General features: G+C 43.7%; 1 protein-coding gene and 1 pseudogene across 1 annotated transcript; both read left to right on the top strand.

Annotated features, from left to right (window-relative positions):
- The first annotated feature begins 487 nt into the window (after positions 1-487).
- On the top strand, positions 488-1,694 carry LOC140906023 (C-C chemokine receptor type 8-like; annotated as a pseudogene).
- A 16,238-nt stretch (positions 1,695-17,932) lies between these two features.
- On the top strand, positions 17,933-18,758 carry LOC140906157 (C-C chemokine receptor type 5-like). The gene is given in 2 exon segments (XM_073329660.1): positions 17,933-18,204; positions 18,206-18,758. Coding segments are annotated over 2 exon segments (825 nt in total).
- Positions 18,759-18,986: the final 228 nt, after the last annotated feature.

Below are 18,986 nucleotides of genomic sequence, written 5' to 3'. Positions count from 1 at the left end.
GGCTTGAATAAAGACTGGGAGTGGATGCATCATTACACAAAGTAAAACTATTTCCCCATGTTTGTTTCCCCCCCACCTCCCCACAGCTCCTCAAACATTCCTGTTAACTGCTGGAAATGGCCCACCTTGATTATCACTACAAAAGGGTTTTTTTTCCTCTTTTCTCTCCTGCTCGTAATAGTCCCCTTATCTGATCACTCACATTAGAGTGTATGGTAACACCCATTGTTTCAAGTTCTCTGTGTATATAAAATCTCTCCATTGTATTTTCCACTGCATGCATCCGATGAAGTGAGCTGTAGCTCACAAAAGCTTATGCTCAAATCTGTTAGTCTCTAAGGTGCCACAAGTACTCCTTTTCTTATTCAACAAGCAGTCACATTGATTTCATTCAGCGTTAGTAACAATGGCAAAATGCTGTCTTTTGCAACCCTTCCATACCCATAATCAAGTAATTATCTCTTTTTTTTGTGCACAGGTCTTAAAGATGACTGTTACAAGCCCTTTCCAAAACACCACAGAATATAACTATATGTATGATGAAGGTACCTCTCCTTGCAGTGAGGGCAATGGTTTCGGCAGGTTTAAATCACTGTTTCTTCCAACAGTTTACTTTCTGGTGTTTTGTCTTCTGCCTAGAGCGAAATGCCTTGGTCATATGTATACTCCTGACTAGGAAGAAACTCACCACCATGACCGACGTGTTTGTTCAACCTTGCAAACTCTGACCTGCTCTTTGTTGTCCCCCTCCCATTTCAAGCTCACTATGCTTCAGAAGAATGGATTTTTGGAAATGCAGCGTGTAAAATAATGGCTGGCATTTATTACATAGGCTTTTACAGTAGCATTTTCTTTATAACCCTCATGAGCATAGACAGGTACATAGCAATCGTTCATGCTGTCTATGCTATGAGTTCAGACAGTCACTTGTGGCATAATTATAAGCTTAATCTGTGGATGTTGGTCGGCTTGGCTGCTATACCAAATAGGGCGTTTACCCAAGAAGTGGAAATTGAACAGTCTCTCAAATGTGTCCCCAAATATCATTGAATACCAGGGTTGGAAGGGACCTCAGGAGGTCATCTAGTCCAACCCCCTGCTCAAAGCAGGACCAATCCCCAATTTTTGCCCCGGATCCTTAAATGGCCCCCTCAAGGATTGAGCTCACAACCCTGGGTTTAGCAGGCCAATGCTCAAACCACTGAGCTATCCCTCCCCAAGCGACTGGGTGATTTTTCACTCAGTTTGAAGTCAACATCTTGGGCCTTTTGATCCCGCTCAGCATCCTCATTTACTGCTACTCCCACATCCTGAAAAAACTGCAGAGCTGCAAAAACCGGAACAAGATCAAAGCCATCAAGCTGATTTTCATCATCATGGTCATCTTCTTCCTTTTCTGGGCTCCCTTCAACATTGTGCTTTTTCTAGACTCTCTGCAGAACTTGCACATCATCAACGACTGCAAGACGAGCCAAAGGCTAGCGCTGGCCCTGCAGTTGACCGAATCAATCTCCTTCATCCACTGCTGCCTGAACCCGGTGATCTATGCTTTTGCTGGCGAGATGTTTAAAGCTCACCTTAAAAAAATATTCCAAACCTGCATCCGTCACATTTCTAGTAGCAATTCAGCCAATCATTCTCACTCCTTGCCCACTCAACTGTTAGGCTATTCTGATAGTGACCGAGTTCTGTGAAAGCTTTCCCACTCCCTGCCCAGGAATACATTCTACCTGCGTTCATCTAAATACAGCGATTGCCCTGAAAAGCTTACGAGCATTGACTTAGCCCAGGGGTCTACCTCCGCTGTTTATTTTTTAGGGACAGAGGAAAGTTGGTCCTGGATTCTGACTTCCACTCCTTCAAAAATTGCAGCAATTCCTCCAAACCCATGCTGTGAAAAAATCCATCTACCCACATGCAGAGATCCTATCTAGAAACTCACACATGAGCAGAACATACCATCACCAACATGATCTGACACCTTTGTGGACAGTGGAAACCGGCAGTGAATGAAGAGGACATAGAATTGCTGGACTCTTCATGTCAATGTTTCCATAATACTATGCGTTGCCTATGCTCAGTGTCTCTTCTTCCTCATAGTATTTTTCTGTTTTAAATGTGTTTTTTTTTTCTTGAATAAAGCAAAATGGCATCTTTGTATAACTGGCTTCCTGACGGTTTCCATAGTTTAAAAATCTGGGAGAAGTTTATGTATACAAGCATTAAAACATAAACTGGGCTGGAGGGAGGGGACATCTATTGAGTTCTGACTTAATTTTAAATGTGTGTGATAGCTTTTTTAAAAGTTTCCTAGCAAAAAATTCCCTCCTGATTGAATAATTCTCATCAAGAAAGAAAGCAGCCAGTGTAGCAATTGTGTAATAATTTTCAGAGACTACAGTTAAGCAATAGAGAGAGACTGCTACTTAGCTTAGATGTGAAATGAATCATTGCACATTTCACTGGATGGCTGTGCACACAAATCAGTTACAGTTTTTAAATGTATGGCCTGACTCACCCTTCAGTTTGACACAGATGTAACTCTCAGTTTCAATGCCATTATGACTGTGTAACACTGAAGTCAGACAGGAGTGAAACACATTCTTGTATGGAAACCTCTGAGGGCAGAATTTTTTCTTATATGTTTAGTTTGGTGCATAACCTTTCTAAAAAGTAGAGGGCTCTGCTGCCGTGTGCTATTGGCCCAATCCAACACTCACTTTGAAGTCAGGGGGAGTCTTCCCCATGACTTTGACGGGCACTGGATTAGATTTTATGACTTCTGTATGTCCCACCCCACAACCCAATCCTGTAGAAGTAGCCTGGCAATATATGTTATGATAATTCCTGAAGCTACATTAAAGTACAGTGCACTGAAATTTTTCATCAAAATAAGACCTCTCATATTCCCTTCTAGGCAAGTCTTTTCTCAAAACTCCAATAATAATTTATGGAAAGAAAACTACATTTATGTTCATTTAAGGTTGCTGTAAGCACATTTTTAAAGAACAATATAATGCCTTAAAATCTAGAAAATATACAGATGAGGAATTGTCAAATAATTGACTGTGTCAAGAAATAGTCTAGTCTTTTTCAGCAACTCTACCTTTCATTTTTAAAATATCATTACAGTTACTGTAATGTTACTAATTAATTACCAAAAATATATTTCTAACTTTAATTCTTACTTCTTGTTGTCATTTCTCATGTCTCTAGAAAGAGTAGAAGTATACTGTGATTTAATTACAGTACTTTCATTTCTCCAAAGACTTTACAGAGTTAGAAATTGTGAAGCACTCCATTTACATATTCGTATTTTCCACTCTATTCTCCATGTTTAGTCAGAGTTTAGGTTGGAAATGTATACTGTATATGCTCCTCAGATGGACTACATCTTTCATCATACCATGCAATCATATGACTCCCATGATGTACGGCCTCCCTCACCAAGAAGAGAGACCACGATATTTCATAAAAGATGTGGTCTAAATCGGGATTCCAGGCTAACGATGAAAATGAAGCAGCTGAACTAGAACACTCATGAGGCACCACAGCACCATTTCAGAATCAAACATTTTAGGTTTGGAACAAAATATTATGATTTCAAATTTTTCTTTAAAAACTTGAAGTTTTCCATGGGAAGTTGTGATAAAAATGAATTTTTCTTCATTTTTGTCAAAGTTTTCTTATGGGTGAAAAAAACATCAATACATTTTCTGACCAACTGTTCTGGAGACACTTCCCCGCAGGGTTACACAAGTATTTATTATTCAGCAGTACAGTGCTGGTGGTCCAATATCCGGGTTTCTCTCTCTGGCTCTGGCAGAGGTATAGCTCCTGTCTCCTTTTCAAGTTGCAAACAGCTCAGTGACCTTTTTCTAGTAGAACACCTCATGTGATGTATTTACAGTGTTCCTTTCCACCACTTTTATAGAGTACACAGCTTCTGAGGCACTCACACAAGCAAGAGAAACCTCCCACTCTTTCCTCTCCTTTTATGCTTTCTTCCTGTAGAGCAGTTTTTAAAATAAGGGCCAGGGCCGGCCCCAGGCGGGTCGGGGGCCCTGGACATAGATGAGGAGCTCCCCCCTCCAGTTCCACCTAGGCCCTGTCCCCACCCCACCCCTTCCCCAAGGCCCCACCCCGCCTCTTCCCCCACCCCCGCTCCACCCCACCCCTTCCCCACCCAGTTCCGCTCCCTCCCCCGAGTGCGCTGTGCCCTCGGTTCTCTTCCCTCCCCCCAGTGCCTCCAGATGTTGCGAAACAGCTGATCGGCGGTAGGCACTGGGAGGGAGGAGGAAGTACTGATCGACTGGTCCCACAGGCGGGCAGGAGGCACTGAGGGGAGGGGGGGTGGTAGAGAGGCTCCCCCCCCCCCCCCCACTCACCCGTCTCCCAACTCACCTCCCCGCCCACCTCCTCACAAAGCGTGGGGCTGGCCCAGGCCGTCACCCCAATTTCCTGAACCCTAGGGCTGGAGGAAAGCCAACAGGTGCGGAGGAGCATGTGGATCAAACAGATACATCCCTTAGGGGAGAATCTATTCATGGAGATTCTCTATGGCCTAGTAAGGAGGAGAGGACAGAAGATGATAAAATACGGGTAGGGTCTGATGAGAAACAGTCAAATGAAAAAACATCCCATTCAATTACATCACATAATGGCAGACAGCTAAAAAGTGATAATTTTTAAGTGCTTATATACAAATGCTAGAAGTCTAAGTAAGATGGGTGAACTAGATTGCCTCATATTAAATGAGGATATTGATATAATAGACATCACAGAAAGCTGGTGGAATGAGGATAATCAATGGGACACAGTAATACAGAGTACAAAATATTTCAGAAGGACAGAAAAGGTCTAATTAGTGGGAGAGTGGCACTATATGTGAAAGAAACCGTAGAATCTAATGAAGTAAAAAATCTTACATGAACCAAATTGTACCATAGAATCTCTATGGAGAGTAATTCCATGCTTCCATAATAAGAATATAGCAGTAGGAATATACCACAGGCCATCTAACCAGGATGGTGATAGTGACTGTGAAATGCTTAGGGAGATTAGAGAGGCTGTAAAAATAAAAAACTCAGTAATGACGGAGGATTTCAACTATCCCCATATTGACTGGGTGGATTTCAACTATCCCCATATTGACTGGGTACATGTCACCTCAGGATGGGATGCAGAGATAAAGTTTCTTGATATGTTAAATGACTGCTTCTTGGACCAGCTAGTCCTGGAACCCACAAGTGGAGAGGCAATTCTTGATTTAGTCCTAAGTGAAGCACAGGATCTGATCCAAGAGATGAATATAGCTGAACCGCTTGGGAATAGTGACCATAATGTAATTAAATTTAACATCTCTGTGGTGGGGAAAACATCACAGCAGCCCACCATGGTATCATTTAATTTCAGAAAGGAGAACTACACAAAAATGAAGAATTTAGTTAAACAGAAATTAAAAGGTACAGTGCCAAAAGTGAAATCCCTGCAAGCTGCATGGAAACTTTTTAAAGACACCATAATAGAGGCCCAACTTAAATGTATACCCCAAATTAAAACACATAGTAAGAGAACCAGAAAGTGCCATTGTGATGAAATAACAAAGTAAAAGAAGCAGTGAGAGGCAAAAAGGCATCCTTGAAAAAGTGGAAGTTAAATCCTAGTGGCAAAAATAGAAAGGAGCATAAACTCTGCAAGTGAAGTGTAAAAATATAATTAGGAAGGCCAAAAAAAGCATTTGAAGAACAGCTAGCCAAAGACTTGAAAAATAATAGTAAAAAAAATTGTAAGTACATCAGAAGCAGGAAGCCTTCTAAACAATCAGTGGGGCCACTGGACTATCAAAATGCTAAAAGAGCACTCAAGGATGCTAAGGCCATTGTGGAGAAACTAAATGATTTCTTTGCATCAGTCTTCACGGCTGAGGATGTGAGGGAGCAAGTTCCCGCTAAGCTGTGCAGCCATGCAGCATGCTATCAAGGGCCATGTAAGTGGGGAGAGGAACTGCCATGGCCGGGGAGAGGTGACTCTCCCCCGGTCCTAGCCCCGGAGCTGCCCCAGCCTGGAGAGGTGCTCTCCCCCAGCCCCGGGCTGCTGTGGCGAGAGAGGGCTGGGGGGAGTCCTCTCTCCCCACTGCAGCCGTGGGGCAGCCTGAACCCCAAACCCCTCAGCCCCAGCCCCAACCCTAGCCAGAGTCCTCACCCCCCCATACACACCCAACCCTCTGCCCCAGCCCTGAGCCCCCTCCCACACTTCAATCCCCTCAGCCCCACATCACCTCCATATTGGTGCATACAACAAAATTCATTCCGTACAAGGATTAAAAAAATTAGAGGGAACATTGTGAGGGAAATTCCCAAACCTGAGCCATTCTTTTTGGATGACAAGCCTGAGGAACTGTCCCAGATCGAGGTGTCATTAGAGAAGGCGTTGGAACAAATTGACAAATTAAACAGTAATAAGTCACCAGGACCAGATGGGATTCACCCAAGAGTTCTGAAGGAACTCGAATGTGAAATTGCAGAACTACTAACTGTGGTTTGTAACCTACCATTTAAATCTGCTTCTGTACCAAATGACTGGAGGATAGCTAATGTGCCACCAATTTTTAAAAAGGGCTCCAGAGGTGATCCTGGCAATTACAGACCAGTAAGCCTGATGTCAGTACCGGGAAAACTGATTGAAACTAGAGGAAAGAACAGAATTTGTCAGACACATAGATGAACATAACTTGTTGGGGAAGAGTCAACATGGTTTTTACAAGGGAAATCATGGCTCACCAATCTACTAGAATTCTTTGAGGGGGTCAACAAGCATGTGGACAAGGGGGATCCAGTGGATATAGTGTACTTAGACTTTCAGAAAGCCTTTGACAGGGTCCCTCACCAAAGGCTCTTAAGCAAAGTAAGCTGTCATGGGATAAGAGGGCAGGTCCTCTCATGTAACTGGTTAAAAGATAGGAAAACATAGGATAAAAGATAAAACATAGGATAAAAAGATAGGAAACAAAGGTTAGGAATAAATGGCCAGTTTTCAGAATGGAGAGAGGTAAACGGTGGTGTCCCCCAGGAGTCTGTACTGGGACCAGTACTTTTCAACATATTCATAAATGATTTGGAAAAAGGGGTAAACAGTGAGGTGGCAAAATTTGCAGATGATACAAAACCATTCAAGATAGTTACGTCCCAGGCAGACTCTGAGATCCCTTCGTACCTCTTCACAAAACTAGGTGATTGGGCAACAAAATGGCAGATGAAATTCAGTGTTGATAAATGCAAAGTAATGCACATTGGAAATCATACTCCCAACTATACATATAAAATGATGGGGTCTAAATTAGCTGTTACCACTCAAGAAGGAGATCTTGGAGTCATTGTGGATAGTTCTCTGAAAACATCCACTCAGTGTGCAGTGGCAGGCAAATAAAGCAAACAGAATGTTGGGAATCATTAAAAAAGGGATAGATAATCAGACAGAAAATATCAGATTGTCTCTATATAAATCCATGTTACGCCCACATCTTGAATACTGTGTGCAGATATGGTCGCCTCATCTCATAAAAGATATAATGGCATTGGAAAAGGTTCAGAAAAGGGAGGGATACGATAGAGGTCTATAAAGTCATGACTGGTGTGGAGAAAGTAAATAAGGAAGTGCTATTTACTCCTTCTCATAACACAAGAACTAGGGGTCACCAAATGAAATTAATAGGCAGCAGGTTTAGAACAAACAAAAGGAAGTATTTCTTCACACAATGCAGAGTCAACCTGTGGAACTCTTTGCCAGAGGATGTTGTGAAGGCCAAGACTGTAACAGGGTTAAAAAAAAGAACTAGATAAATTCATGGTGCATAGGTCCATCAGTGGCTATTAGCCAGGATGGACAGGGATGGTGTCCCTAGCCACTGTTTGCCAGAAGCTGGGAATGGGTGACAGGGGATGGATCACGTGATGATTGCCTGTTCTGTTCATTCCCTTTTGGCACCTGGCATTGGCTGCTGTCGGAAGACAGGGTACTGGGCTAGATGGACCTTTGATCTGACTCAGTATGGCCGATCTTACGCCTTTTGTACCCTCTGGGCTAATGAGTTAATTAGCCTTTTAACTCTCTCTGGCCCATCCCAGTCCATCAACTGCGTGCAATTCCCATATGCAGGTGTGCTCCAGGGCAGCTAACTGGAGTTGCAGTGGTCCGAGTGCTGTGTTGCGCAGCACTGTGTCACAAATGGGTTTGGGTGCCTCTGTTTTGTCATGTCCAAAAGCAAGGGGCTGAATTTTCAGAAAGAGGGTGCACAGCACTCGCTGAATTCATGCCCCTTTACAGATGTCTCAGACTGGCATTTTCCCCCTCCCCCACCAAAACCCCCCCACTAGTCATGTTTGAAAATCTTGGCTTAGAGAAATAGGGCCAGAGCCTCCAGTGACAAATCAGCCTCAGAGCCAGCCTAACCAGCCACATAAAGATTCCCCCTGCATAGGGTGACCCTCAAGTGGGTTGGTGGAGAACTGCCATAGTAACTCCCATGCCAACCCCTTCCCAGCTGCTTGTGCAGGGGATTGCATGCAGAATACAGCTCCACTCAGGCCCTGAGGCTCTAATTCACTCCAGGAACCAGCCAGGCAGCCCCAGGACTGGGGAGTTGAGGAGGGGTTGAGGCAATCCTTTGCATCCCCCACCTCCTGCTTAACTATAGCTTAGCATCTGGCTGGGATCTCCAATGGATTAACACACACGCACACTTAGTTCTTTGTTCCCTTTATAAATAGGTGTCTGTCCCTTGTCTGGCTGCAAAAAGGGAGAATACAAGCAGCCTTTCCCCCTCACGTGCACTGACCACCAGAATGGACAGGACACGCAATGGAAAATATGCCGCACCCTCCCAGACGTGCACATTCAGCAGAGCTGTCAGCAGCACTGTGCCTCCTCATGAAAGGCACAACTTGAGTCTTCATGTTATAGGCAAGTAGGGGGGTTTTATTGTTTTTTGTTTGTTTGTTTAATGCTATTGCTGATTGTAGCTGACAAGTGCAGGAGCTAGGAAGATCCTAACAGAGCTGAAAAGATGTTGCCCCTCTCTGCACTCAGATATCTAGAATTGCCAACACCCCTCCAGTGTTTTCCGCAAGCATAAAATTCACCTAAGAACAAAACAAGGGGTGTCTCAAAGGCCACTTCATGATTTTGTAGTGCCCATGACACAAGAAAGCCTGTCAAAGAATTTTGCAATACACCTTATCATTAGATTTGATGTTATTACAGAATTGCTGGTATCAATTAAATTTCACTGGCTGAGATGTTGTCATTTCTCTGAACACATAATTTTCTGCCAGCTCTATTTTGTAGGCAGTTGAGGATGCTGGACTAAAATTAAAGAGAAATGTAGGTTAAAAGAAACCCAACTATATTTCTAAGAGCATGTGACTGATATGATTGGTGAGAGCAGATCCAGCAATACTCAATCCCTACAGTAGTATCAGAAAATGCAATTCTTCAATATGATGGAGTTTTGGAACAAATTCATACCCAACTTATCCTCATAAAGCCAAGATCTTTATGAACATCTTCAAACTAGTTTGTGGGGGGCTAAGAAACCACAAGATTGTGCTTTTTGAGGATCTAAAGAAGGTATTCATCACCTCACCAGTACTGGTGTTTTATGCTTCCAAGTCAAAAGCAGTGCCAACAGCTATGGTTGCAGTTGAGCACTACTCCAGGTAACAGAAATGATTGGAAGCCAAAGCCCCATTGTCCCAGACAGCTTTCAGACATTAAGACCAAGTATGCTCAAGTAGTTAGAATGTGGAAAATGTATAGATGTACATGAGGCCCACAAAGTATGAAGAAGGACTCTGTATAAGCTTGAAAGCTTGTCTCTTTCACCAACTGAAGTTGGTCCAATAAAAGATATGACCTTATCCATCTTGCTCTCTAATGAGGCCACAAGACATTTGCAGGTTCTTGATGATGTCAAGGACAGACTACAAGTCACTCATACCATTTAGAGAGTCCAGAACCAGGTGCCAGAGATTTCTCATGATTGAGCCTTAAAGCCATTAAAGCATATGCATCAGAAAAGTCCTTAGTGGTGGTCTCTGAAGAGTCCCTCAGATTCTCTAGACGCTCAGGATCATACAGAACACACCTAGCTGCCTGACAGGGTATACTGCCTGTCCAGGGCCGGGGCCAACAAGCCTAGGGTTTTGGGGCAGGGACCAGAACTAGAGCCCATTAGCCTCCCAGAAAACCAGCCAGGAACATGTAAAATAGGAGATAGAGATCATCAGTTGTTGACTCTCCAACCACTTCTAGCAGCCAAAAAGCCACACAGTGGAATCTAGCTGCCTGTAGAGGATCCTTCTGAACCAATGACACTTACGATTTAACTCCAAGTTCCAAAATCCACTTGCCTCATCTCAATAGGGGGAGAGTTTTGGGACTGAGTCTGGGTAAACCCTAAAGAGTATCTTTTCCTCCCTGATTTGTCAGGGCTTCTCCTGTTTTGAAGGACTGCTTGCCCACAGTACCATTTTGAGAGGTTTGCCAGCCTCAACACAAAAGTGAAAACTGATTAAAATGGCCACTAGTGCAGATCCACAACTGCTAACTGTACCTGAATGTATAAGACAGGATTAGCCCAGTTTTCCTGTATCTCCACAGCCCTTTACAGTGTGACATAGAGAAAAGGATGCATGGTGTTGGACAGAGGCCGAGAGTGAGCCTGAATGGCAGTGTGATGAACCAGCACAGGGCAGAACCTAGAACACAAAGTGGAATCATGAGTCTCTAGATGTGAAAAGAAGGGACGTGTCTCTCTGGTAGTCACTGACTAGTTTTAAACTTGTAGAAATTTTCCTTTTCCCTAAACTCACAAATCAACAAGTTACAGAACAGTTAAATGTGTTCTCTCATATAGGCATTCAGAAGAAACGGTGAACTGGTCACAATTTGCCAGGTCTACATTGCAAGCTTTTGAGAATCTGGATGATTTCTGACATATTGTTCCCAGGCCCCACCACCCACAAAGGCATGGTTTGGTGGAGATAACTAATGGTTAACAAAGATCCCAAGATAGCTCTGCTGAACTACAGGGTATAAGCCACACCAGCCACTGGTATAAGCCTATTTATAGCTGGCTGTTTCTGTCCACCTCTTTTTTCTGTGAAGTTACCACATTTCCCTTTTGCTTACTCACCAGTGTCGTTAAGTAATTTGCTCAGAATTGAATCTGGGTGTACATTTTTGTGATCTGAGGAATGTTTCTGAAGAAATCCTCTAGCCTATTTGTTTTCTTGAAACCATAACGGAAAAAACAGTATCAAACCTTAAATCACACAGGCCCTGGTCCTCAAAGGGATTAATCCACCTAAATATCTTTGAGGATCTGGGCCACAGTATTTGGGATCCCTTCCTCCCGCAAAGCACAGCCTCTAGTGTGCGGACCCCCAACTGCCTGAATTCAGTTGAGTACCAATCTGCTCCTTGGGTTGTCAATGCTGAACTGGTGCAGCAATCTGAAGGTCAGTTTTCCTGCACTTAACTCTCTAAGGTCTCATGGCAGCTTTGGATTTCCTTCCTCCTTAGCAACTGCTGGTCCTCCTCTTCCTCAGTCAGAAGTCAAAGCCCCTACAAGTGTTGCAAGCTGGGATCCCACCTTGCATTCTATGCATCGGCCAAGGTCCTCCATTGCAGCCATTGCACCCTGTTCTTCAAGTTGAAGAATACAACTATGGGCACCGGTTCTGTGTTCTAGAGCCCAGCTCCTTGAAGGAATTTAGGCTCTTAACTCCCAATGGGAGTTAGACACCTAAGTACCTTTGAGGATCTGGGCTAAGATGCCTGTGCTATAATTAAAATGCTTCATAGTACAATACAAGATTGATGATGAATATGACTATCTCAGCCTGTTCTCTCCTCAGTCTGAGAAAAAAAGAAAAAAAAAGGAATTATGACTTAGGGTATGTGTAGACCTGAGCATATTTCTGGTAAGTCTATGGCAGCATAACCATGCCAGCATAGCTTCCTAGTGTAGACGCAGTGTACACCTACAAAAAAAGTTTCTGTTGCTGTCGGAGCACAACCTCACAGAACCACATAGCTATGTCAACAGAACCATTTTTCCACTGCTGTAGTAAATCCACCTCTCCAAGAGGTGATTGCTAGCATGATGGAAGAATTCTTCTGTCAGCTAGTGGTGTCTACACCATGCTTCGGTTGGCTTAATTACACTTCACAGGACATGACATTTTTCACAGCCCACAGCGATGTAGCTAAGCCAATATAACTTTGTAGCATAGACCAGTCCTATGTCTACACTGCATTGCAGTGCTGCCTACAGGGATGTGAATTGCAAAGTGCACCAGTGTGTTACAGTGTAATTGCCCTCTGTGGATGCTACTGGCTCAGATGAAAAGACTCCTAGTTCATGTTAACGTAACTCTGAACCTTTTCATTCTTGCCAGCAGTGTCCGCATGGGGCAGTTACAACTCAACACTCTAAGAAACAAGTGAGCTCCAGCTGCTCACAGGTTCTGTCAATTAATCCTTGTCTTCTCCAGACTGGGGCCTCATTGCTTTCTCATTTGGCCAAACTCCTCAGTGTTATGGGCCCCAACAGGTAATACCCATAGGTGACATACCAGCGTCCAGTCCCGTGGTGGGCTGTGTCACCCCTGCCCTGCAGCCTGGGGTGCCTTACAATTCCTTGCCAAAGCAGCTTCCACCTGGGCCACACACAAACCGTCTTCCAGCATGTAAGCCACCCCTTGAGTGTCTCTGTGTAACTGCAGCCTGCCAGCACACTTGAGTTACACTCTGACTCTTACCAGCCTTAGTTATAGCGCAGGGTGATCACAAAACACCTCCAGTCCCAGATTTCCTCCAGAAATGTATGTTCTATACTGCCCAGCCCTCTCCTAGGAAGTCCAAATATTTGAAGTCTGTTGTTTCTTTAAGAGAATAATATGCCATCTTGTCTCGAATAGCTATTCAAACACTTCAATTTTAACACATTGGATAAGATAAAACAGTATAACAAGTTTATTAACTATGAAGAGAGAGATTTTAAGTGAGTACAAGTAATGAGGCATAAGTCAGAAATGCTTAGAAGAAAAGAGAAGATAGAATGCTTACTAATGCCTAACAACAAATTACATCTTCAAGCAAAGCTTCTCACCACATGCTTTCAGCAGTCTTATTGCCCAAACTATGGGACAAGACCAATTCCCCAGAGTACAATGAATGCTTCCTTTTCTCTTCAGGAGCAGTGATTGTGATGGGTAGGGAGAGAGAGACAGGTCCATTGGGGTGTTTGTCCCTCCTTTATAGTTTCAGTCCCCTTCTTAAAAAATATTTCCAGGTGGGCACTAGAAGACAAAGTCGAAATGGAAGGATGTTCCCTGCTGTTTTTTTCAGCTGTTTGAACTTCCTTTGTCTTCCCATCCTGCTTGATGACTCTGTTTACTGCTTAAATGCATATTAAGCAGAGTACACATTCCTTTGTTTAGGACAGATCGGTTTGACATCTTCTGTTTGGGCAGGGCTGTGGAATTTGGAACATGTGTTAATATCATACAGGAAAAACTTATAACTTTACATACTATGTTGCTACACATATTTTACCAGGACAATACTGACCAACAAATTATGAGTTTTCAAATGATACCTTACAAGACATGCCTTGTATAAAATTACTACAATAGCATGGAGAGTGTGAACACGGGTATTTTCTGTCACACCATATCATCATAGAGTTCAACACTTTGTTAATTACCCTCTCTATGTTTTTACACTGATATAAAATATTTCAAAATCAATCACTTTATCAGTTAGCAAGTTTCCTGGTTGATTCTGCATGCTATGCCTGTCCACATCAGAGAGCTGCAGGCCCAGATCCCCAAAGATATTTAGGCACTCAATGAGAGAGTTAGGAGCTTAAGTAACTTTGAGGACTGGGGGTATGTCTACACTGCAATAAAAGACCTGTGGGCATGGCCAGCGCTGGCCCGGCCCAGCTGACTCGGGCTCATGGGGATCAGGCTGCGGTTCTATACAATTGCAATGTAGATGCTCAGGCTAGAGGCTGGGCTCTGAGACCCTCCCCTCTTACCCAGGCTCCAGTCTGAGCCTGAATGTCTATACTGCAATTTTTAGCCCTGGAGCCCAAGTTAGCTGACCTGGGCTCTGAGATTCAGTGCTATAGCATTTTTTTAATCGCAATGCAGTGATACCCTTTGTGTCTAACAACACTTTATAATAATAAAGTAACTCTAGCCTCAATCCCCAGTTGTACCCAGTTCCATGAGGCTTATTTGGGGACCAGAAACTGTCTGTAGCTCTTCAGTCCCAGGGCTGAATGGAGCCAACAGTCTCAGGGCTGTTCAGAACTCTGACTGCTGGCCCTGGTCCTTAACAAAATGTCTACATTGCAGCTGGGAACAAGCTTCCCAGCCCAGGTAGATGGACTCATGCTAGTGGGGCTTGACTTATTGTACTAAAAACAGCAATGTGGACATTGCAGCTCAGGCTCTGAAGTCTAGACAGCTGGGCAGGCTTGAGCACCCGAGCTTCCACCCAAGGCAGAGTGCTCATAGTGTTATTTTTATCCCACCAGTTTCAGGCCTATTAGTGCAAGTCTGTCTACCCACCCTTAGGGACTCACTCCCAGCTGCAATGTAGACATACCCTGAGGGACTTCAAGTATACTTTAAGGATAAACTTGTTACAGTAGAAAACTTTAAAACTTTGTTTACAATAAACCTCTTTAAAACAAAGCATTTTCACCTCAGAAATACTGTTTAACCTTAAAATGGTGAAGTTCTCTAAAGCAGACCATTGTTTCTTCATCCAAATGTCTCTCATTTTGTCTCTCTTTCCTGCACATAAGCCATAAGGGCCTGCTGGGCCTCTGCACAAGGCTAAATTTCACCAAAGAACACAGAAGCTGACAGAAGAGGAGCCAGCATCCATGAGGAGAAGTTAAGCCTGCTCACTCAGCAGTTTCAAAAGGGATCCCAACCAGCATGGTAGTCATTTAAACCTGATTCTGCCACACTGAAGTCAATGGGATTTCTACCACTGATTCCAAAAGGAGCAGAACAGTGTACTCAATAATCAGGCCTCATATCATCATCATCATCATGTTCCTATTACGCCTCTGGCATTTAGGGCAGCGACAAAGCTCCTCCACTCATGTATGTTTCTGGCAAGTCTTTCAATGATTCCCCAGCTGTGCCCCATGTTTTTCAGGTTGCCTTCCACAGCTCTTCGCCATGTTGTTTTTGCGTGGCCTCATTTTCACTTGCCTTCAGGTGTCCATCTTATTGCTACTCTGGTGATGGACCAGCCTATGGTGCATTCTGTGGACATATGGAATTCCTTTCCATATAATCAAAGTTATCAAAAGCTTCTGTTTCAACTTTACATGTTGTGTTGATCACAGTGAGTGCAGTTTTTAAGTCAAAACAGGAGTACGTCAGGGGTGTGTCATGTCTGCAATCCTCTTCAACATTGCCATCGACTGTACCTAAGTATTAGAGACTCCCTCATCTTACAGTGAGAAAGTGCCAGAGAATGGATTTGTAGGGAGCAGACTTACATGGCAGCTCCCTCAATGAATTGGGTTGAGGGAGCGGCCAGCTGACTCTCAGATACAACCTTGATGAGCACTGTGTAGGTACTTAACAGCACACCTGAAAAGCTAGGAAAATGGGCCCCCTAAAAACAGTGGAATGAAGAGGAGCTAGTTTAAGCACCTGACAAACCATGCCAATATTTACTTTGCTTTTAAGGTTTCAGGTGAACCCAAGTGTATCTCAAGGGATGCAAACTAAACTTGTTGGTAAGCTTTTCCATAAGCTCTGGGGTCGAGTTAAAGATAGAGCTGCTGCCTTTCCTTTGCACTCTTTGGCGTGGGTGGCTTTTAACTACTCTTTTGGGTCTTGATTTCTTTGTAGACATCTACATGGTCATTGCAAAGAAAAATTGGGAGCACACTGGGTTTGCCTCTATACTTTACATGATTTCCCTGCTAAATTAGACTGTCTAATCCAGGAGTAAAAATACTGGACATACATGAACAAAACAGTTGTAACAGAAACAGCTTATTCACATCTGATTAGCTAACGCATCCATTCAGAGTCAAATGACGTGTTCTTACAGAAGGAGCCCTGCATTAGATATTCCCTGTGACCCTGGACCTGTACCAGTGGCAGAGGTGGCTGGGTCGTGTGAGGAGAAGGGATTTCTGTGTAGGTTTCAAAAGTGATACATGAAACACCAGGTGACCCTTCAGAGAGTGGGGGAGTTGTAGTTCAGAAGTGACTGCATTAGCCTTCTGCAGAATTTTAAAAGGGCCAAGAAATCAAAACTCCATCTTGCCCCAGGTATTCTGCTAGGGAAAAATCATGGCATAGTTGTAGGACTGCAACTCTTGTGCGTCCTGTGGGAACAAAGATGCATTCCCTTACATACATGATCCCTTTCCAGGAGTCATGCAGTTGCTTGTTGATAATAGCTTGTTTGTCAGGCAGATTTCCTGAAGCAGAGGCAATGGGTATTAAACTTAGTATATCTTGGTGACGAGCTGCTCTGAGAAAGTTACGGGATTTGAGAATGGGAGTTGGGTCCTGGCAGGTTAGTACCATAGGACAGGGCATCTACCTTGCCATTTTGGGATTCAGGGCGGTATGTGATAAGGAAATCCAATTGTGTAGGTCCCACCAAAGCTGCTGTTGGATTAAGTCCTTTGCTTTATGTAGATATTTCAGATTTTTATGGTCAGTGAATACCTGGACCAGGTGACGAGCTCCTTCCAGGCAGTGACATCATTCTGCAAAGGCGGTTTTTATTGCCAGGAGTTCCTTGTCAAGTATTTCGCAATTTAACTCTGTGGGGGTGAACTTCCTTGAGTAATGAGTGTTAGCCCAGGCGATTGCTTGGGACCAAGTCGCTGGGAGAGGACAGCCCCGATCACTGCACTGGAAAATCAGCTTCTACAGTAAAGGCTTGTGTGACATTGGAGTGAGCCAATATTATGCTGTAGTAAAGGCGAGGTTTAGCTGTTTGCCTGCATGCTGGGCCTTGAGAGACCAATGGCATTGGGCATTTTTCTGGAGGAGAGCTGTGTGGGGTTCGATCTATTTTGAAAAAAATCAGGATAAACCATTGTTGAATCCCAGGAAGCGTTGCAGGTCACATACCATATAGGGAATCAGCCAGTCCTGGACCTTGCATGGGTCCATCTGGATCCCTTCTGGAGGTAAGATGAAGGCCCAGAACTCCACGGAGGCCTGATCGAAGGCACATTTCTCGAGCTTGACATAAAGGTCATGATGCTATAGGCATTCTAGCTGTGCCCAAGGCAAGGAGGGCCGGTAGGACGGGAATTTGCTGGGGTGTGCCAGGTATGTGCAATTGGATTGGCAGCTGCAACTGGGGAGCCCTTTGGCAGGGCTCCGGGCACGTTCCAGTCAAGACCAAAGTACGGGGGAGGCTCTTACAACAGTGTTACTTGCTCCTGCAATAGCTGGTTCTCCAAGGTCAGATGAACGACATGGGCCTACAGGGCTTGGTTGTCTGCCTGAAGCTGAGCAGTCCACTCGAATATGTCTGGTGCTCCCCAGGCAAGGAAGTTAATACTGGAGGAACTGCACAGAACTCACCCTGTTAACTCTCTAGAGTCTTTGCTCGTGTCATCTGCAGTATTTTTCACATCTTGATATCAGCAGTTGTTCTACTGTTTACAGCAAAAGGTATTCTAAGCTGAAACTCAACATACACAGTACATTTTAATGTCTTTCACAACCATATGATTTCACAGGATAGTGTGTATATCGTGTCTTTCATACTGATAACACACAGTATCCTGTAAAGAACCATCCATTTCTTCACACTCAGGCGAGTGAAAGATCAGCAGTTTCTCAGTGAAGAAGAGATGGAGATACTGACAACAACACAGAACTACAGTCATGATCATGCAACACCATGTACAAATGATGTCAAACATTTTGCATCCCTGTTTCTGCCACCTATTTACTCCTTGGTGCTGATATTTGGCCTGGTGGGCAATGTTCTAGTTGTGCTGATCCTGATAAAACACAAGAGGCTGAGAAGCATGACTGACATCTATCTGCTGAATCTGGCAAATTCCAATTTACTCTTTATTCTTTCCCTGCCATTTTGGGCTTACTATGCAGCACATGAGTGGGATCTTGGAAATTCTTTCAGGGGTCTATTATGCTGGCTTCTGCAGTGGAAACTTTTCCATAATACTTTTGACAATAGACAGATATCTGGCAATTGTCCATGCAGCGTTTACTATAAAAGCTAGGACAGTTACCTATGGCATCCTCACAAGTGTTGTCATTTGGGGTGTTGCAATATTAGCCTCTCTTCCAGGTTTAATATTTCACACTGTTCAAAAGGAAAGCGTTTATTGGACCTACAGGTCTCATAATTCATCAGGCCATGAAACAAAATGGAGGCAATTCCTGATTTTAAAGATGAACCTCCTGGGACTTGTCATTCCACTGGTCATTATGATCATCTGCTATGCACAGATTATAAAGACATTACTGAGATGTAGTAAGGAGAAAAAATATGAGGCAGTCAGGCTGATTTTTATCATAATGACGTGTTATAGTGAAATGTCTATTTCAGTTAAACTGAGTTCTCCATTTCCATTTTTATTGTGCTGTGAATTCTTCTGCTATGGTTATTCTGCTTCTTTATCTTTACCTGTTCCTAAAAGGTGTTTATAAAATCATTGTTTAAAAAGCTACATATATTGGATATTTCTTATTATCTTTGAGGAAAAGGGGCTTCAGCTCTGATCTCTGGGAAAGGGCAGGGATTGCTTCTTACACGGACACCAAAGGAATGCACAAAGCCACAAAGGGAGTGGAGAGGAAGTGGAGTCATGGACCAGAACCCTTCCCCCACACCAGCCCACAGAGAAATGAAACCTGCTGGGCTATGCTAAAAGATGT

This window comes from Lepidochelys kempii, chromosome 2 (assembly GCF_965140265.1).
Source record: "Lepidochelys kempii isolate rLepKem1 chromosome 2, rLepKem1.hap2, whole genome shotgun sequence".
Lineage (NCBI taxonomy): Eukaryota > Metazoa > Chordata > Testudines > Cheloniidae > Lepidochelys > Lepidochelys kempii.
The sequence above is the reverse complement of the archived record's forward strand: the minus strand, read 5'-3'. Positions and strand labels throughout refer to the sequence as shown.